Source organism: Antechinus flavipes, chromosome 3 (assembly GCF_016432865.1).
Source record: "Antechinus flavipes isolate AdamAnt ecotype Samford, QLD, Australia chromosome 3, AdamAnt_v2, whole genome shotgun sequence".
Taxonomy (NCBI): Eukaryota; Metazoa; Chordata; class Mammalia; order Dasyuromorphia; family Dasyuridae; genus Antechinus; species Antechinus flavipes.
The window spans coordinates 270850026-270872453 of NC_067400.1; the positions used below are offsets into that span (position 1 = coordinate 270850026).

General features: G+C 31.6%; 1 protein-coding gene across 1 annotated transcript in view; it reads left to right on the top strand.

Annotated features, from left to right (window-relative positions):
• Positions 1-22428, top strand: part of DMD (dystrophin) — a 2219276-nt gene that overhangs the window by 633328 nt on the left and 1563520 nt on the right. Inside the window, exons 14-15 of the mRNA XM_051991017.1 lie at positions 2916-3017; positions 3123-3230. Coding sequence (XP_051846977.1) covers positions 2916-3017; positions 3123-3230 — 210 coding nt within the window. The remainder of the gene's footprint in view (positions 1-2915; positions 3018-3122; positions 3231-22428) is intronic.

The following is a 22428-nucleotide window of genomic DNA, read 5'->3' on the forward strand; positions in this document are numbered from 1 at the left end:
CATAAATTCCCTCTCCAAAAAATGTTTCAAAACAAATAGTACATTTCAATCTGTTTTCAGACACAATCAATTCTTTCTCTGGGTATGGATAACACTTTCCATCATAATTCCTTCAATATAGCCATGAATCATTATATTACTGAGAATAGCAAAGTCATTGACAGCGGATCATCCCATAACATTTCTATTACTCTGTACAAAGTAAATTTCACTTTACTTGAATTCATGGAGGACTTCCCAGCTTTTTCTGAGAACAACCTGCTTATCATTTCCCATAGAATAATAATATCCCTTCATAACTATATACAACAATTTATTCAGCTATTCCCCAATTGACAGACTTCCCTTCAGTTTTCAATTCCTTGCCCTGAGGATTGCTATAAATGTTTTTGTATATATATATATATCCCTTTCTTTTTTTAATATCTTTTGGAATTCATACCTAGTCGTAGTATTGTTAGGTAAAAGGATATGCATGATTTTATAGCCCTTTGGATATATAGAAACAAAGAAAGAGTTCTTGACTATGCAAGAGAAACTAAGAAATATTAGTGATAGTGTGGACAGTTTTGAATATGTAAAAGTGAAAAGTACATGTCCAATTCATTTAAACAGAAGGAAAATAGATATCAATCCATGCTGTGAAATGAGAAGTTAGAAATGGTATCATGAGTTTTGAGCCTTAGAAGTTTTGGGAAGGAAGGGACTATATCAACTTTAACATATAAAAGTAGTGTTTTCTTTTCTAGGAGCTCAATATACATTGTTTCCATACATAAAGATGATGCTAATAAGATACTGTTTCTCTATATTTTAGTGTTTTGTTTTGTTTTCAGTCATATTGAATATCTCCATTCTCTCTTACCTTTCTTTTTTATTATTTTTGCAAGATCATTTATGCGTATAAAACTTGGGTAAATGGTTGAGTGGTATATATCCAATATAATGCTAATTACTTGAAACTTTAACTCCTTTATTAACTTTTCTATAAATGACTTATTTGTTGCAAGTGTATCTAGTAACTTTTGATAAATGGAAATATCTGTAACAGGCATCAACAAGTTTATTAAGCAATTTTTTGTGTAAAAACACAACATATCTGTTAATAAATGATATTCAGGCTCTATGTACTTGTAGTTGTTAAATCTGTTGGCTTAAGATAAAGTGTTTGTTGTTATTGCTTAGCTTCCTCCACTTCAATGCCATGGTTTCTCTAGTAACTAACATTTTTCAAAGTGAGTAGAAGACAAAAAAAGTGTAAGAAAAGAAAATAAATGTCATTAAAATATATGTGATGGTACTGAGAGTAATAAAATATTTTATTGATACTTCAGGGAAAAACCTAAAAATATACTTGTAACTAAGCTACATATGAGTAATATGGTCATTTCTAAATAGTATATTTCAATCTGTTTTCAGACACAATCAATTCTTTCTCTGGGTATGGATAACACTTTCCATCATAATTCCTTCAATGTAGCCATGAATCATTATATTACTGAGAATAGCAAAGTCATTGACAGCGGATCATCCCATAACATTGCTATTACTCTGTACAAAGTAAATTTCACTGAGTCCTAAAAAATTAATGGCACTCTACTAACAGATGTACTCAGTGCCCTATTGAAGGGTACCAGGGAAGAAACGCTTTATTTTTTAGTTTTTTAGGTTTCTTCTTTATTCCTTTCAAAATATAAACCCCATTTGTTCTACTTTTGTTAGTATAAAACAATCTGTCTTACTATAGATTAGCTGATGGGATGTTTACCATCAATTATTAAGGTTAAAAATTCTCATGAAAAAATACACAAAACATATTCTATAAGTTTAAAAACAATTCATAAGCATTCACTTTTTCTTCATTCTGGTATCCCTAAACAGGATAAATTTCATTCTGTAATTGTATAAATACTTTACAAATGCATTATTTGTGCCCTTGTTGCTCTAAAATACTCATAAATATAGGCAAACATTTCTATGTTTATACAAATCAAAGAGAAGTTAGAATATAGAGTTCTAACATATCTATTATTGAAATTGTAATAATTCAACAGACTGTTCATTTGTCTTTCCTAAAGTGTACACTTGGCACATAATAGTTGTCAAGATATTTATTTTCTGTATCAAGATGTTTTTAAGCAATATATAAAAAGTATAGCTTAAGGAAATTTATGTAAATTTTTTTTCTTTTTCTTCTATATATGATTTATATAAAAATCATAGTGAATATGTTCTTATCCATATGTATCTAGAAAGATGATAAATGTACAAATTATTGCTTTGGAGAAATCTGTTGATATTCATTGCAATATTCTGAGATTGAAATCTGTGTCCATGTTTTTTCCCCTACTAATTTGTACAACTACCTATCTATCACCTTGAAATAATTTGAGAAAATGAGAATCTACTTCCTAATCTGAAGCAAGCATTCTTTGAAATTTAAAATTGTGTTACATTTTGTGTATTTGTTTTTTGACAACATGTTTAGCAACCAACTTTTTATTATTTAAAATAATTTAAAAGAATAAAATAAAAAAAATTACTATTTTAAATATTCTATATGTAAGTATTGAACTGCCTTGCTTGTTTGTTCATTCATTACTTTACTAAGTTTTTTAAACTGATGTTGGTATTTCAAATAATAGTCATGATTTCAGTGCTGTATCAAGTAACTTTATGGTTTTCTATGTGAGATGAAAGGATGAGTGTAGTCTAAATATAATTCAAAGACAGTACTGATTAAACTACAAACCAGAAACAATGTGTCTGCCCTTTACAGCTACTAGCACAGATAGGAAACTCAAGCAATAAAGACTGAAGCAGTCATTCATGGTCATTTCTATTATAGGTATTTCTATCATATCATAGCTATCATTGGTTATTTCCTAAGGACTGTGGGATTGCTTTTTCCCCAGGTTTTGGGAGACCGATGGGCCAATATATGTCGATGGACAGAAGATCGCTGGGTTCTCCTACAAGACATCCTTCTGAAATGGCAACGATTTACCAAAGAACAGGTGAGTCACAGTAGGAATGTGTGTGTTAAAAACAAATATGCACACTTTTTACTTAACCAGTTAACTTGTGAAAATTCTTACCAAAGACTTTTTTTTTCCCCTCAGTGCCTCTTTGATACGTGGCTTTCTGAAAAAGAAAGTGCAGTACACAATATCCATACCACTGGCTTTAAGGACCAGAATGAAATGTTATCTAGTCTTCGCAAGCTGGCTGTATGTATCTCTTATTTTTAAGCTTTTATTAAAAACAGTAATCTATTTTCATAGTCATGTCTGCTCTAACTCTTAAGATGTTCTCAGTTTCAAATTTTCACATTGTCTTTTTTACAAAAATTCTTAAAATATTTAGTGTTAGCTATTTTTTATATCTTACAGAAGAAACAAATACAACAAGCTCTTCAGGTATTTTTGTTCAATTTAATTCAATTTAACAAACATTTATGGTAAGAAGAAGAAGAAGAAGAAGAAGAAGAAGAAGAAGAAGAAGAAGAAGAGGAGGAGGAGGAGGAGGAGGAGGAGGAGGAGGAGGAAGGAGGAGGAGGAGGAGGAGGAGGAGGAGGAGGAGGAGGAGGAAGAAGAAGAAGAAGAAGAAGAAGAAGAAGAAGAAGAAGAAGAAGAAGAAGAAGAAGAAGAAGAAGAAGAAGAAGAAGAAGAAGAAGAAGAAGAAGAAGAAACTAAGAAGAAAAAAAAATTTCTGACCTCAAATGTACATAAGGAATTTATTAAGAACATACATACATTTAGTACAAAATACATATTTTGTTGTTTAGTCATTCCAGTCCTAAGACTTTGTGACCTCATTTGAGGTTTTCCTAGCAAAGGTATTAGGATAGTTTATCATTTCCTTCTCCTACTCGTTGTACAGATGAAGAGATCGAGGCAAACAGGAGTGAGTGACTTGACTAGTGTCACACAGCTAATTTAGTGTCTGAAACCAGATTTTAACTCAGGAAGATTAGTCTTCTGGATTCTGGGGCTGCCACTCTATCTACTATAATAGCTAGATACCCCTGTGTAATAAATATGTACATATATAGACTACATGTATTTGTGTGTATGTATACATGTATATGTATATTTGTATGTAATTATATAGTAATGTGACTATATGTATATATTTATTCACATATTATTGTATACTATGTATATATCTATTTGTAATAGATATATATATATATATATACACATATAATCTAGAGCAAGGTTTATTAAATCTTTTCCACTTGTGACCCCTATTTTCCTAGGAAATTTTTATATGAACCTGGATATAAATAAACATATAAATAGGTATACAAATAAAACATTAACTGATAATAAATCACAACTTTATGACAAATGCATTCAGTTATGATACCCTTATGGGGTCACAAACCAGACTTTAACAAATATGTAGAAGTAAATCAGGAAAATATATAAAATTATCCAAAGTAACATGAAGTGAAAAGAACATGAATAGTTAAAAGCAATCAAGAACATTTTTACATTGGAGATAGCACTTGAGTTTTTCTTTTTAAGAGAGTTAAGTATTTTAAAAGGACAGGTGTGGAAAGTATGCATATTAAATGTGAGGAAGCACTTATAAAATGGCATAAAGTTTGGGACAAAATTATATTATCTGTTGTTAGAGGGAGGCTTAATACCTATTAGTTCAGTTTTAATTTGGAATGAAAGGAAGCACTCAACTATTTAGATTCCATGAATGCAGCTCCATTTCTCTGTAAGGAAATATCCTCAGAAATCCACCAAATTGGAGGGGCTCAGAGTCCATGTGAGTGGAACATCTAGGCCCTCATGATAAGGAAGGAAACTGGTAGAAAACTGCTTCATGAGGAACAAGGACCAATCAATTGCTGCGAACACCTTTGTTGCCTTTTAGGCAAAACTCATCTCTACTGGGTGAACATGGTGTTTTCCTATTATGTTTGAGATTTTTGTTATATAGTTGGTAAGGCATTCAACCCTTCATTGACTCCTGGAAATGTGCTAAAACTGAAACTTGCAGGATTAGTTCTAATCTTCATTAGCAGAGGGGATTTTCTCAAGAGGAGACTTTTGGGGTTTTGTTTATAGAATACACACATACACCTAAATATGTGGATTTATATGTATGGACCTAAATCTATATCTTCATCTATGTGTTTGTGTGTATATGCACACACATGAAATCACAGATGCAGCTCTCTCCCTCAAATAATAAAAATGTGGTATATTTATGTATAGTGAATCTTACTTGCACTGCACAATTAAAGAATAATCATATTTTAAATGTCACCTATGTGTTCAACATTTTTTAATGTACTTTAGGGAAAATAAGAAAATTTGCCAAGTAGCTTTAAATCAGGTTGTATCCAAGATTATGATAATAGCTAGATGACATGGAACATATTAAAGAAAATCCAGTACTTAGTCTCAAGAAACTTTTGTTATAATTTAGATAGCAACAGGAATGAATTTTAAAAAAATTAGTAGGATGAAGTACTGTGAAGGAAACATCCTGAAATGAGTTCGGAAAATAGATTATTGAAGATTGGGGTATCTGAGGAAGACTGTATCAAATAAGGGAAACTTGATCTGGGTATTAAAGAATTCATAGATTTGGATAATCAGAGAAGAATAGATAATTTTCTAATCATAATTTCAGGAACAATATTGATAATCTAGGTATAGTGTGTATAATTCTTTTCCTTTACAGTTTTACACTGACGTCTACATATACTTAAATCAAGGACTTAATTAATCAAATAAACTTTCAATTTTTTATCCAGGATTTCTGTGAGTGGAAACACAGTACATGAAAACATAATGTGGCTTGATTAAACAAATAACTTTTAGAGTTTTAGATTATTCATTTTCTTTATCAATAATGTAAATAAACTTATCTTGTTTTCCTCTTAAATTTTAGTTTATGAGTGGCAACCCTATAAAAAAGAGACCAGGATTTGTAGTAATTTTTCTTATGTTCTAACTCATAGTCAATTTGTGATAGTTTTCCATAGCACTGGTACATCATGGGTGCTAATCAATGAATTAATGAAGAATTAAGGAAGTGATTACTATGTGCAGAGCAAACAGATAAGATAGCCATGCTTGAAATGAGCTTACATTCTAATGAAAGGGAAAAAATAAATGGAAGACATCAATTGGAAAGCTGTCATGGTACTTTCTAGCACCTGGAGTGCAAAGGAAAAGTAGATGTTTATGTCTCTTTTTTAAAAGGCATTTTCCCCCACTTTTCCACTTGTGAAATCATATCTATTTCTGATATTGAATTGGAAGCATTTCTACTTCAAAAACTCAATGGATTATGGGAGACAGTGGTCAAGATGATGGTGGTTTGAACTTCCTGGCAGATACTGCCTCCCCTTTTTCCCCTCAAGGTACTTCAGCTATGTTGGCTTGTCTGCCTTATAGGTGTGATTGGATGACAGCTGGTGGGATTGACTAGTCCCAATTTGATAGGAGTTGCTTCCACAGACAATGATTCTGAGGCCTATGCTGGAAGCAGGACTGATGGTGTGAGGCTTTTTTTTACCCATGAGTTTCTGCTTATCTTCCTATTAATTGTAGGCCAGCAGCTCTTGTTAGTGGTAATGAAAGTTCTTGGTCCTTTCTCAATGGTGATTTTTCTCCCCAATGATGACTATGGAAATAATTCTGTTGCCCTGGAGAGTGCTGTAACTCCTAAGGCTTTGGGATTCAGATCTTGGGCTTTCTCCATCAGGGTTTGAAGGAAGAGAATGATCAAATCAAGGCAATATCTAGAGGAATGAACAACCCAGAGCTTAGAAACATTTACCAAGTTTTTCAAAACTACTAAAAGCATATTTATAAAGTTAGAATCTGAACACTAAAAAACTTTCAAGTGCATTGTTTTTAGGCATTCCTTGTGTTGGATAATTACATTATTAAATTAATCTTAACTTTCCCCTCCATTTTACATTTAGAGATTATAACTTCTATAACCCACTTTAGGGTCAATCTCTCTCTATTTTTCGGTTTGCATCATAAAAAACCTTTAAAGTATTTTGTAAAGCAATTGAATGGAAAAATCACAAGTTCATGTTTGAATTTTATTTAAAGTGGGTGGCAATTAGAAAAATCAACATATTTTAGAATATTATTATTATTATGAAAAAGTAGAGGTATGTGAGAATATTGAAACATCATGATCATATGTCAAGTGTAAAAGAATAGTCATGTGATTGATGGAACATTAGACTCGGAGTCACTAAAACCTGATTTCAAATCTTATCTCAAACATTATCTCACTTATCCTTATGAAAGCTTCACCAATAAAATCAAGATTCAAAACAAAATAATGCTTATATCTAACACTCTCATAATTGTTACTTTATTACATATGCAAGCATGTGACTTTTCATTCATTTGTCTTTTTAGGTGACAGGCAATAATTTATCTATTTTCTTTGATTAATTATTGTTATTTTTAAAAGTTATTTATTGAATTAAATACAAAATAAGAAAAAAACAGAAGAAAAAAGAAAGACAAAAAATGCAAAACAAAACATTGCCATGTACCCAGCAGAACATCAGGGAAGATTAAAATTATATAACAATAAATATTCCATTAAACTATATATATTTATAATAATAGCAGCAACTATAATCAAGTGTTCATTTTTTTCTTTGTTTCCTAATAGGTTATTCTTTTCTCTGCTGCAGCTTTTTACTTTATTTTTTCCCCTTTTATGTCCCTTATCTCCTCAAAGAAGACTATATTTAAGCACAGATATATTTACATATACACATACATTATATATATATTCACATCTACTCACAGACCCCCACATACTGCTATATACACCCATACAAAGATCTATATACCAACATACTCACAAATACTCAAAACACACACAATATATTCATTTAACCATATATAAAAATGCATCTAAAACAATATTAAAATGGCTAACATATAATGTAGCATTTGCCTTTTCTTTAACAGGGATAATAATGTTTCATGACCGTGAATCTTTACAAATTTCTCATTGAGTTTAATACAAGTAATTTGCTTACATGAATAAGAAATTGGACAAAATGATAGATGATCTGATTCCCAACGAACACAGAAACACAGATCTTAGAGAAAGGTTAAAATAGCTATTCCAAATCCCTCATCTTATAATGATGAGACTCAAATTAATAGGGGTTAAATAAATTTTCCATAGTCAAATAAATAATAAGTGGCCCAATTAAGATGGGATTCTATGTCCTCTGATTCCAAATTCATTTTTCCTCTACACTAGGCTGATCACATTAGCAAATGAATCGAACTTTAATTATGAAAATTAAAATTTAACCCAATAAAATATATGGACACATCATATGAAACAACCTAGAATGTGAACTAGCAACTATTCTCTATTTTCATAATGTTATGTGTAATATAAGGAAATACAAAGTGCAATTTCTAATTGTAATTGATATGTAGATTGATGCGATTGATAATGTAGATTATACTTCTAGCAGGGGAAGTTTAGAATATTCTTGTTATTATAGAAGAAATGATCACTTAGAATTCAGTCCCAATTGTCTTCTTTTATCTCTTCTTTTATACCAACTAATGTATATTATTTTTACATTTTTGCTTTCAAAGCTTTTCTAGCAGGGGCAGCTAGGTGTCCCAGTGGATAGAGCACCAGCCCTGAAGTCAGGAGGACCTGAGTTCAAATCTGATTTCAGACACTTAACATTTCTTAACTGTGTGACTAGACTAAGTGACTGTTAAGCAAGTAACTTAACCCCAATTGCCTCAGCAAAACAAAACAACTTTTCTAGAGTTTTCTTTTCTCTCTCTGTCATGTTGCTTCCTCAACATTATAGTTCAAGACCCAGATATCCAAGAAAGCTTTCTCTGATGAATGGCAACTACAGTTGAAAGAGTATTTTCACCTTTTCCCCATGCAAGTTAGTTAGACCTTTTCTTTAGTTATTGAAGATATCACAAGATTGCCTGATTCAGCCCCACTTGCCCTATTCTTGTTCAGTTGTTTTCAATCATGTCCAACTCTTCATGACTTCATCTGGTTTTGATTTTTGTAGACACTGGAGTGTTTTGCCGTTTCCTTCTCTAGCTCATGTATAGATAAGGAAACTGAGACAGAGTTAAGTGACCTGTCCAAGTTCACACAGTTAGTACATATCTGAGGCCAGATTACTCATGAAGATCAATCTTGACTCCAGGCCTGGTATTCTATTACTTTGCCATTGAGCTCCCCTCTGCCCTCCTTACCTGATGCCATTCCACATGGAGAAAAATGAGGCGGCAAGTGCTTGTCAAATAGTCTCTACTATGGCTGAGTACACCTCATTTTCCTCATTGTTGCCTCATTTTGTCCCATCACTAAATCTGAACAAACAGGTTGTCAACCTAAGTGTAATCTGTTCCTAACACCAATTATTCATCAAGTATCTAAAATGTTATTGACTCCAGCTTGCTATTTGAATAGTCTTGCAAGAATGATTATAGTTATAACAATATCATAGAAGTTTTCTGATTTGGGAGATCAAGACAAGTCATATAATTTGGCTCATACCAGAAACATGAATTATTCTTTATAGCTCTCCTGAAAGGTAACTACTCATCTTCTACTGATAGACTTCTATCTAAATTCACTTTTTATTTACATATTTTATGGAAGGGTGAAATAGAAAAGAGGTTATAACATCCATTGAACTAAGATATTTAATTAAGTTCTGCTCTATTGGGTTCAGTAGAATTGTTTTTTCTACATAAGAGTATTTCAGAATTCTAAAAACAAAAACATTATCTCCCCCACACTTATATTTTACTTGGTAAACATCTCTAGATTTAAAAAAAAAAAAATCACACAATCAGTGTGGATCTTCTTGCCATATAAGTTCTTGTCAGGATACATTAAAATGAAATCACATAAAAGCTTTTCTCTAAACCTCATAACAATATAAGTATTATTTCCATTTGTGACATAAAGTGTGAATTTTCCAGTCCCCAAACTAGAAATATTAGGTTGGTTGGAACAGGACATAGTGCAATGGAACTAATATCTCTTTCTTCTGAATGGTGAATAATGAAATTCTAATGCTGTAAAATAAGATTGCTTTGACTTTTTTTGGCTATCACTTCATGATCTTGATCTTACTAGTTATCAGAACTCAGTCACCAGACCTACTAAGAGGCTAATGATAACAATTATGATATTAGTAACTGTGGTATTTTCTTCTTTTCTATAATATGATCATTTGCTGGGAAAAGATTTCTTGGGGAGGTTTTCTGGAGGCAGCCCTAATTTCTGAGTTGAGGAGACTTTTCCACTGGGTCAGGAACAGAGGCTTTTCCACTGAGATCAGGATCTGAGATTAGGGTCCTGTCAGCCCTACTTTCAGGTGCCAAAATGTGGTGTTCTCTTCTTTTTCTAAAATATAATGGTTCTCTGGGAAGCAGGTTTCTTGGGGAAATTTTCTGGAGGCAGCCTTAGTTTCAGTTCTGTTCAATAATCACCTCAAATGCAGTCAGGAATTAAAATCCAATCTTTTATTGTCTCTTCCAAAATAGCCCAATTAGTTTTCTTTGGTTTCGAGAACTCTTGTTGCTAGTCTTTTGCCTCTGCCAGCTTCTGCCTCTAGCTCAACTCCAACTCCTGGCTTCTCAATCCCCTCAATTGACTGACTGACTTGTGAATCTCCTGGAGACTCCCTACTCACTCAATATCTTCAACTGACCCTCAGTGAGACTGAGAGCTTCTTATATATGATCTCTTAAAAGTGTGAACCCAAAGGTTGATTCCTTCTCTGAGAGAGTGGGATTGTGGGAGGTGTAAACTCTCATATTGAATCCTGAAATCTTCCGACTTGTGAACTCTAATGTGTAAGCTAATGTGTAAACTCTCTTAAAGGTGTGAGCTCTAATGTGTGTACCAATTACAAAAGCATTGTTTCTATCAATTCCATTGAGCTAACACTAGGATTCTAACAAGTAACAATGATTCTTATGGATGAAATAGTTTAAGGTTTGCAAAGTTCTTTACCTGGATTTGATTCTTAGAAAAACGAATGTGTTGTATGTGCTATCATCTTCTTTTTACAGATAAGAAAATGGAAAAGAAGTCATATATCATGGTCATATATCATGTTCAAAATGGGATTTGAATCCACAGTTTTGGCTACTAATCTAACTCTCTACTCACTGTGGCATATCATGAAGAAGAAGCTATCTGGAGGAAAGCCTATGATCCAAGAGAATCTTATGTAGGAAGTTTGAGCCAGAAAAATATGTTTATTCTAGCACTGAGATCATAAGAGTTTAAGTCATGGGAATTGGGCTTAGATTGAGGAAGACTTGGGTTTCTGAAGCATGCTGACAATATGCTTTTCAGACAATCACTTAGCCCTCAGTATGCCAATGGAACCCTCAAATGTTAGATTTCTTAAATCACATCCAGGCCAGAGATACAGGACAATTCCAAAAGTGGAAGGCTTCACAAAATATCCATTGATTGAAGGTGTTCAAGAAAAGTCTGTTCCCCTTTTTTTGGAATATTGTCCACTTTCCTTTCCAATCCTATTATTATATGAGTATGAATATGCAAAAGTTGCTCTAATGCAAAATAATAATAAATACATAAAAGAGCCAAAGAGTGCTGTATTCACTAAATAAAAGAGTAAATGTATGAATGTATGAATGAAACATTTATTAAATGCTTACTATACATAAAACATAATACTTATTTTGGAATAATAAGATAAAGTGTAGGCCTCACAAAAAGAGCTCATTCTCCTGAGAGAGAATACATATAGGAAGATTAAGCTTCAAGTCAGATAGAAAAGTCCCATGACCCTTATCCTAGAGCAGTAAAGCAGATGGTAATGCAGCTCCTTAATTCTTTCCACTAACAAAACCATATCCATTCTCATTTTTTGTTTTAATATTTGATATTGAATCAAAGGAATTCAATGACAAGAACTTTCTTTTTTGGGACTTTGATAGTTGTGACTATTAAGGAGGAAGGAGTATAGCTTCTGTCTATTAATGACAGTTAGACAATATCTGGAGTTGGTGGTGATTTTGACTGATGTGGCACATACTGCATTCCATCTTTCTCTTAGGGTACCTTGGTGCTTTAGTTAGACTGGTCCAGATATTCTGTTGATGCCAGTTGTTAAAAGTATCAATCCTCTGCTCTCTAAAAGAATTGTTCTAAGCTTCCCTTATAATTCTTATAAGAGCTAAAATATGAGTGAAACTTTCAAACATAGGTAGGAATTCAATAGCTTTCTGTTTGCAATACATATGTCATGGGATGAGTTTTTTATTTTGTTATGTTTTAGTTACAAGAAAATATTAGGGACAGAAACAGGTTTGTTAAAAAAATTCCAACTAGATATGGAAGATAGATAATTTAGTTTGATGGAAACATGATATTTCTTGAGAGAAGTAGTTTCAGGCAAAGCTAGAAAGGAAGTTTGTACTATACCAAGGACATTTGCTCACTAGTGTAGTTCCTGTTAATTTTCACCATTGTAATAAACATAGTAGTTTATTAGGGGACAGATCAATTGCTTTAGAAATAGGAACAGTGAATCAGTTCTGTGGGAAGAGCCAAGATGGCAGAGTAAACCTTTGGAAACCCCATGAAACCAAGCCTCTGAATAAAGTCTGACAGAATGAAACAACTCTCCAGCTCAAGATAGATGGGAAGGATTTCAAAAAAAAAGGTCAGTCTGGAGTGAAAAGGATCTTCAGTTCAGCTCAGATAGGGTCCCAGAAAGTCAATGAGAGAGTCTTAATAACAGCAGAACAGCAATTGGGACAGTTAATCTTGATGCAATAGCAGAGGAGACCAGAGGAGCAATCCCCAGTCCCAGCTCAGAAGGCTAATTGCTTGTTCAGGAAACCAGGTTATATTTTGGAGAGAACAGATGGGACTACCTGCTGCTGTAAGCAAGAAGATAAACTTTAAACAGGCCCATGTTCTTGAAGCCAAGGCTCAAGGCAGAACAAGAAGTTTGAGATTGCACCCAATTTACCCCACAAGCAGAGTTAGATTTTAAAAGGTAAAAAAAGGGAGGAGAAGAGAAGGAAAGAAAATGTGCAAGAAACAGAAAAATAAGTTTAACCATAGAAAGCTACTGTGGTGACAGGGAAGATCAAAATATCAACTCAGAGGAGGACAAAATGTCCACAGGGGAAATCTCAAAGTGTAATATGAATTGGTTTCCAACCCAAAAAGTTTTCTTGAAAGTATGCATAAAAGATGTGAAAAGTCAAATAAGAATGTAGAAGGAAAAATTAGAAAAGAAACAAAAAGAATGCAAGAGAAAGAGAATAGCTTGGAAAAGGAAGGAAACAACTGAACAAAAAAAAATTCCTTAAAAAATACAATTGACCAAATGCAAAAGAAAAATCCAAAAAATAAACCAAATCCTTAAAAAACACAATAGACAAAATGCAAAAAAAAAAAAAAATCCACTAAAAACACCTCTTTAAATGGTCAAAGCATATGAACAGACAATTTTCAGATGATAAAGTTAAAGTCAATTATAGTTATTTGAAAAAATGCTCTAAATCACTATTGGTTAGAGAAATGGAAATTAAAACAACTCTGAGGTACTATCTCACACCTCACTGATTGGCTAAGATCACAGAAAAAAGATAATGACAAATGTTAGAGGAGATATGGGACACTAATGCATTGTTGGTGGAATTGTGAAATGATCCAACTAGAGCAATCTGGAACTATGCCCACAGGGCTATACAACTGCATACCCTTGAACCCAACAATGCCATTACTAAATATGTATCCCAAGGAAATCATAAAGGAGGGAAAAGAACTGACATGTTCAAAAATGTTTGTAGCAGCTAGCAAAGAATTGAAAAAGAATTGGATGCCCATCAACTGGGGAATGGCTGAATAAGCTGTGATACATGAAGGTAATGAAATATTATTGTTCTATAAAAATAATAATAATAATAAACAAGATGATTTTAGAAAGTCCTGCAAAGATTTTCATGAACTGATGCTGAGTGAAACAAACAAAACCAGGAATACATTGGATTAAATAACAACAAGAATATGTGATGATAAACTGAAAGATTTGGTTCTTTTTGATGGTTCAGTGATGCAAAACAATCCCAATACACTTTGGACAGAAAATGCTATCTGCATCCAGAAAAAGATTTAAGGAGATTGAATGTAAATCACCACATGCTATGTTCATTTTTTTCTGTTTTTTTATCTTTCCCATGATTTTTTTCCTTCTGCTCTGATTTTTCTCTCCCAACATAATTCATAAAGCAATGTGTATGAAAAATAAATAAACTTACTACAATAAAAAAAAGAAAATATCAGTTGAGGAATAGCTGAATAAGTTATGGTGTATAAATGTAATGGAAATGTAAGTATTGATAAGCAGGATGATTTCAGAAAGGCCTGGAGATACTTACATGAACTCATATTAAGTAAAGTGAGGAGAACCAAGAGAACATTCTACACAGCAACAACAACATTATGTGTTGATCAACTGTGATAGATTTGGCTCATTTCAACAATGAGGTGATTCAGATCAGTTCAAATAAACTTCTGATGGAGATAGCCATCTGCAAAGAGAGAAAGAGCTATGGGGACTGAATGTGGATCACAACCTAGTATTTTCACTATTGTTGTTGTTTGTTAGTTTGCTTGTTTTTTTCTTTCTATTTTTTTTTTTTTTACTTTTTGATCTGATTTTTCTTGTGCAGCATGACAAATGTGAAAATATCTTTAGAATAATTGTACAGGTTTAACCTATATTGAATTGCTTGTTGTCTAGGAGAGTAGGGAGAAGAAGGGGAAAAAATTTGGAACACAAGGTTTTGCAGGGGTTAATTTTGATAACTATCTTTGTACACATTTAAAAAATAAAAAGTTATTAATTTTTTAAGTATATACAGGGGAGAAAATAGCATGAAGGGAAATACACAGATGGTGATCTTAACTGTGAATGTGAATGGAATGAATTCTCCCATAAAACAAAAGAGAATAGCAGAATGGATTTTTAAAAAAAGAATTTTATAATTTGTTGTTTATAAGAAACCATGTGAAACAGAGAGATACATACAGAGTAACAATAAAAGGCTGGAGCAGAATTTATTGTGCTTTGGCCAACGCATAAAAAGCAGAGGTAGCAGTTGTGATCTCTGGTAAAGCAAAAGTAAAAATAGATCTTAGATCTAATTAAAAGAGAAAAGGAAAGAAACTACATTTTGTTAAAGGCTGACATAGACAATTAAGTAGTATCTATATTAAATAGATGTTCATCAAGGGCTACAGCATTCAAATTCTTAGAGAAGTCAATCCAATTACAGGAAGAAATAGATGGCAAAACTATGTTAGTGGGGGACCTCAATGTTCTCCTCTCTGAATTAGGTAAATCTAATCACAAAACAAACAAGGAAGAAAAAAGGGAGGTTATTAGAATCCCAGAAAACTTAGCTATGATAGAGCTCTAGAGAAAATTGAATAGGAACAAAAAAGAATACATCTTTTTCTCAGCAGTATATGGCACTTAAAAAAAATTGATCATATATTAGGGTGTTAAAACATCACAATCAAAAACAGAAAGACAGAAATAGTAAATACTTTCTTCCCAGCTCACTGTGCAATAAAAATTGTATTCAGTAAAAGGGCCAGGCAAAGATAGACTAACAACCAATTGGAAATTAAATAATCTAATTCTAAAGATTTAGTGGGTCAAACAACAAATCCTAGAAATAATCCATATTTTCATTCAAGAGAATCACTATAATAAGACAAACATACCAAAACCTATGGGACACAGCCAAAGCAGATATTAGGGGAAATTTTACATCTAAATAGTTATATGAGTACAATAGAAAAAGAGAAAACCAATTAATTGGGTGTGTAATTTAAAAAAACTAGAAAAGAAACAAATCAAAAACCCTCAATTAAATACCAAATTAGAAATTCTAAAACTCAAGGGAGAGATTAATAAAATTGAAATTAAGAAAACTATTGAACTAATTAATAAAACTAAGAGTTCGTTTTATGAAAAAACCACAAAAATAGATAAACCTTTGGTTAATGTAATTTAAAAAAAAAAAAAAAAGGAAAGAGAAAAGCCAAATTACCAGTATCAAAAATTAGAGGGGTGAATTTGCCACCAATGAAAAAAAAATTTAAAGCAATAATTGCTGGTTTTTCCAACTGTATGCCAGCAAATCTGATAATCTAATTAAAATAGATGAATAATTACAAAAAATTACAAAAATTATGAAATTTCTCAGATTAACAGAAGAGATAGAAAACACTTAAATTGTCTCATTTTAGGAAAAAAGAAATTGAATAAGTCATCAATAAAGTTCCTTATAAAAAATCTCCAGGGACAGATGGATTTTCAAGTGAATTCCACCACACATTTAAAAAACAATTAATTCCAATACTATGTTAACTACTTAGAAAAATAGGTAAAGGAGTTCTGCCAAATTCATTCTATGACCTCAATATACGACTGATGCCTAAATTAGGAAGAGCCAAAATAGAGAAAGAAAATTACAGGCCAATTTTTCTAATGAATATTGATGCAAAAATTTCAAATAAAATGTAGTAAAATGAATACAACAACTTATTAGCAGGAAAATACACTATGACCAAGTGAGATTTATACTAGGAATGAAAGACAGGTTCAATGTCAAGAAAACTGTTGCCATAATTGACCATATCGATAACAGAACTAGCAAATCATAAGATTATCTCAATAGATGCAGAAAAAGCTTTTGACACAATACAGAACCCATTATTATTAAAAATACTAGAGAGAATGGGGATAAAGGCAGCTTTCCTTAAAATAATGAGCAATAGTTATCTAAAACTATCAGAAACATGTATAATGGGAAAAAGTTGGACACATTCCCAATAAGATCAGAAGTGAAACAAGAATGACCATTATTAGCACTATTATTCAATATCATACTGCAAATATTGGCTTTAGTAATAAAAAAAAGAAAAAGAAATGAAAGGAATTAGAATAGAAAATGAGGAGGTGAAATTATCACTATTTGCAGATAATATGATGATATACTTAGAGAATCCTAGAAAATCAGCCATAAATCTACTGGAAATCATTCACACCTTTAGCAAAATTGCAGGATATAAAATAAACTCACACAAATCATAAGCATTTCTATATGTTATTAACAAAGTCCATCAGTAAGAGATAGAGAAATTCCATTTAAAATTATACTAGACAAAATAACATATTTGGGTGTCTACCTTCCAGAACAACCCAAGAATATATGAATACAATTATAAAACACTTCTCACACAAATAAATTCAGATCAAACAATTGGAAAAATATCAATTGCTCATGGGTAGTCTGAGTTAATATTTTAAAAATGACAATTTTGCCTAAATTGGTATAAATTTCAGTGCCACACTAATTAAATTGCCAAAAAAATATATATTTTATAGAGTTAGAAAAAATAATAGCAAAATTCATCTGGAAGAAGAGAAGAACAAGAATATTAAGGGAATCAATGAAGGAAAAAAAAATACACAGCCAATAATGAACTTATAACCCCAGTCCTAAAACTGTATTATACAATAGCAGTCATCAAAACCATGTGGAACTCACTAAGAAATAAGAGTGGTGGATCAGTAGAATAGGATAGACACACATGACACAATAATCAATGACTATAGTGATCTAGTTTTAGATCAATCCCAAAACTCCAGTTTCTGGGATAAGAACACTATTTCACAAATATTGCTGGGAAATCTGGAAAATATAATATCAGAATCTTGAGATAGACCTACATCTCATACCCCATACCAAAATAAGATCCAAATGGGTACATGATTTGAGTCTAAAATGATAGTACCATAAGAAAATTAGGAGAGCAAGAGATAGTTTATTTAATGAGTTTTAGAGAGAAGAGAAATTAATTTGTGACTAAAGAAGCACTAGAAAACATCATGGCATGCAAAATAGACAACTTTGATTACATTAAATTATGGTATATGAAGCTAATCAAATATTATTGTTCTGTAAGAAATGATGTGCAGGCAGATTTTTGAAAAACCTGGAAAAACATACATGGATTGATGCTGAGTTAAGTGAGCAAAATCTGTTGTTTTGTACACAGTAACAGTAAGATTATGTGAAGATCAACTTTGATAGACTTGGGTCTTCTTAACTATGTGATAATCCAATAGAATTCCAATAGACTTGGCATGGAAAGTGGCATAAAAACTGAATTTAGATTTAAGCATAGTATTTTCATCTTTTATTTTTGCTAGTTTGCTTTTTCTTTTTCTTTTTTTTCCCCTTTGGCCTGATATTTCTTGTACAATATGATAAATATGGAAATATGTTTAAAAGGATTGTACATGAATAATCTATATCAGATTGTTTACTATCTTGGAGCGGGAAGGGAAAAATTTGGAATATGAAGTCTTATAAAAATGAATACTGAAAACTATTTTCATATGTCCTTGAAAAATTAAAATGTTATTGAGAAAAAAAGAAATAGGAACAATGGCCTTAAAATCTCACTCTAACTTATGCTCCAATACTAAATAGAAAGAATGTTCAGATTTAGTCAACAACTAATGTGAGTAATAAAATATTTGTAAATTTTCACACATGTATTTCATACACGCATCAAAACATGATTGAACACTTATGTATATATAGGTAACCATGAATTATTTTAAAAATCAATTAACTGAGCTTGCCAAAATCAGCCAATTAATACTTGACCAACATCTCTAGCCAAATTTGAATCTACCTTTTTATTTTTTAAAAAAATGCTGAATACTTTTTTTTATTATTCTTAGATCTATTCATGTTAACTTCTCAAAAGATTTTTACATTTAACAGAAAAATTGGCTTCTAAGATAATTGTTTCAGTAGTTCATAGAGGAATTCTATGAAATTTATAGCTTTATCTCACTTTCAACTGGGGAAAACACAAAGCAAAATGTAATTGTCTGTGGCATATTTTAGGCTTCACAAGAGGAGTGATAGAGAATTTCAGCTGGAGAAAGTTTAGGCCATGTCTTTATTATATGAACAAATTCAATAAACATGGAATTTTTTTGTCATTTTAATGTAAAGATAAGAAAAAATTACACAGATTTATTCTGAAAGAAAGAGCTTTGTTGGGGATGGGACAGCAAAGGGAATGGCTAGACATGTTTCCCTCTGAATTGTAACTTTGTCATATCACTTGTCTTGGGTTTCAGTTTCTTATTTATCACTTTTTATTCTATCCTTTCCAGTCTGGAAACATTTTTCACTTTGAAATTTGAATAAGAAATGAGTTCTATAGTGTATTCTCTATCAATTGTTATCATCTTTTATCCATTTCATGCAGTTGTGCTTCTTGTTTTCACATATAAAAAGGTTCTCTTCCTTGTCCTTAAAATTTGTTATAAGCTTGAGTTCAATCTGTGACTTAGCCTTCATAATTTTAGTCTCACCTATGATTTTTTTTTGAGTTCAAGTATCTGCTATTGTTTTCACTTCTGCATTTATGTTTTTCTAAAAAAAAAAATGAGTTTGTTGAGCTGTTTATTCAGAAAGTTTTCCCACTCATTCATTATTAGAATAATTTATTCTAAGATGTCATTTTTTGGACTAAAGCTATGATTTCACTGTCCAGAATGTGAAACGCTAAATGATGAAATTCCCACTAAGCATGTAGATTGATTCTTGCCTTTTAACTTGTAATCTTAGAGCAGTACCTAGAACACTAAGTTTATATTTAATATTTTGTTTTCCCACAATTATATGTAAAAATATTCTCAACATTTTAAATTGAAATTTAAATTTTAAAAAACCAGGAAAAAGAAAAGTAAAAAAAAAAAAAATTCTTTGATCTGAATCCAAACTCCTTCAGTTCTTTGGAGATGGGTAGCATTAACATACTTACAATTAATTAAATTCATCTCATAATTCTTGCCATGAGCTCTAAATATATCTTTATCTTCATACTTATACACATATACACACACACACACACACACACACACCCCAAAAAACTTTTGTCAGGTAACTCAATATGAGGAATATTATTTGAACTACCTTTATAATTTGGAAATGAGCATCTAATTTGGCTTTATTGGGCTAGTAAGCTGATAAAGAATTTGAAAAGAGAATAGTGACAGCCTGAGTTTGAAAGCCGTTTTACTTCAGCCACATAACATTATATGACTATCTTGATGATAAAAGAGAGGAAGGAAAATATCATAAGAGATGTCTCAATCTAAAGATGCACAGGGTACGTAAGATATATGGCATTATATTCAAGATTAGGAAGAAAACAGTAAATTGGGAGGTGGGATGGGATTTATAATGAGTTTCCCTATAAATTCCTCATTTCTTAACTATATAGAGAACTGAGTCAAATTTATAGGACACAAGGCTTATAAGTGGTCATACGATATGAACAGGGAGTTTTCAGAAGGAAAAAAATCAGTCATTTGTCATAAGATAAAAAAAATATTCTAAATCACCATTATTTTGGTAAAGATATATTAAAACAACTCCAAGGTCCTATGTGAAGCCTATCAGATTGTTTAATATGACAGAAAAAGAAAATGACAACTGTTGGGTGGAAGGTGAACAAAATGTATATCAGTTCACTGTTGGTAGAGTTGCATATTAATTCAACCATTTTGGAAAGCAAATTGGAAGTATGCCCAAAATGTTATATATATATATAGCCTTTGACTTAAGACTATTAAGAACTATATATTAGTTCTGTATCCCAAAGAGATCAAAGAAAAAAGAAAAAAACTACATGTACAAAAATATTTAAAGCAGCTTTTGAAGAGCAAGGAATCAGAAATTAAGGGGATGCCCATCAACTGAAGAATGACTGAACAAGTTGTGGTATATAATTGTGATGAAATGCTATTATGCTCTAAGAAATAATGAACAGACAAATTTCAGAAAATCCTGGGAATAATTTTATGAACCAATGCAAAATGAAGTGAGAAGAACCAAGAGAACACTGTGCACAGTAACAGCAATACTGTATGGTGATCAATGATAAATAAGTTAGCTATTCTACTATTTGAATTGTCTATTCAAGACAATTTTGAAGGATTTATGTTGAAAAATTCTGTTCACCTCCAGAGAAAGAATGGATGTTCTCTTAGTGCTTATTAGGACATCATTTTTTAAACTTCCTTTATTTGTGTGTTTTCTTTTGCAACACAGTCAAGATAGAAAAATATTTTGCATGACTATATGTGTATAGTCTATATTAAGTTGCTTGCCTTCTCAAGAAAAGGAGTTGGAAGAGAGCAATAGAATTTGGAACTCATTTTTTAAAAAAAGGAATGCTAAAAATTCATTTTACATATAATTGGGGAAAAAAATGGGGAAAAAAAAAACAAATTATCTAACAATGTGATCAGAGATATACTAAAGCCAAGGCAACCCAGATCACAAAAGACAATGCTAAATTTTCTATATGAGTTTTTAGTTAGCAAAGGTTATAAATCAGAGTGTGATTGATTGTTTTGTTAATTGTTGATAATCCATACTAAATTTAAGAATGTGTCTTATTAAATACTATACTACCTTTCTCTCCATTCTCTATGTCAAATTTCCTTTTGTAGAATAAGTAGTTACTAGGTTAAAAATTGTCCTGATACTAATATCCTATTAGTTCAGTTTTGATGTATAATTAAATAAGACACCATTAAGCCATTGAATATTTAGCAAATAGAGATTTAACTCTAATATAGCAAAAGTATACAACAAGGGTACAGTAGCCATTAGCTTGAATAGACACAATCCCTGTATTCTCCATTTGGAAATCCAATATAATGACAGGAATAGTATATGACTTTCATGGTCTTCTATTGTCTAAGTCCAAAGAGCATTGAATCCTCATGGATGTGAATTTTTTTTAATATCCCTGGTGAACAAGAAACTCTGCCAATAGAACAGAAGGTCACCAGGAAGTTAAAATAAGTTTATACCAGCTTAAACCTTTGTTGCACTCTAAACCATTTAAGCCCTTACTTTGGGCTTTAGCTTTCCTAAGCCATTTTGGGGAGGAAAGTAGAATAGAGGAATACTACTAGATATTGATTCATATCTTGAAATTGGAGAATTACTCATTCATTGTCTTTATTCTTAATTTTCTATTTGAAGAGAAGACCAGTATATATGTAAAGATAAGCACATAGGTAGATAAATGATAGGTTTTTATTAAGTACTTCTTATATGCACATTGAATCAAACTGAATTGTTAAGACAAGAATTGTTGATGTCTCATTGAGTCTTTAATTTTCATTTGTTCAATTCTAATTTTTAGTGAACTATTTTCTTCAGTTAGATGTTTTATCCTCTTTTGCATTTGGCCAATTGAACTTTTAAATGAGTTGTTTTGTTCATT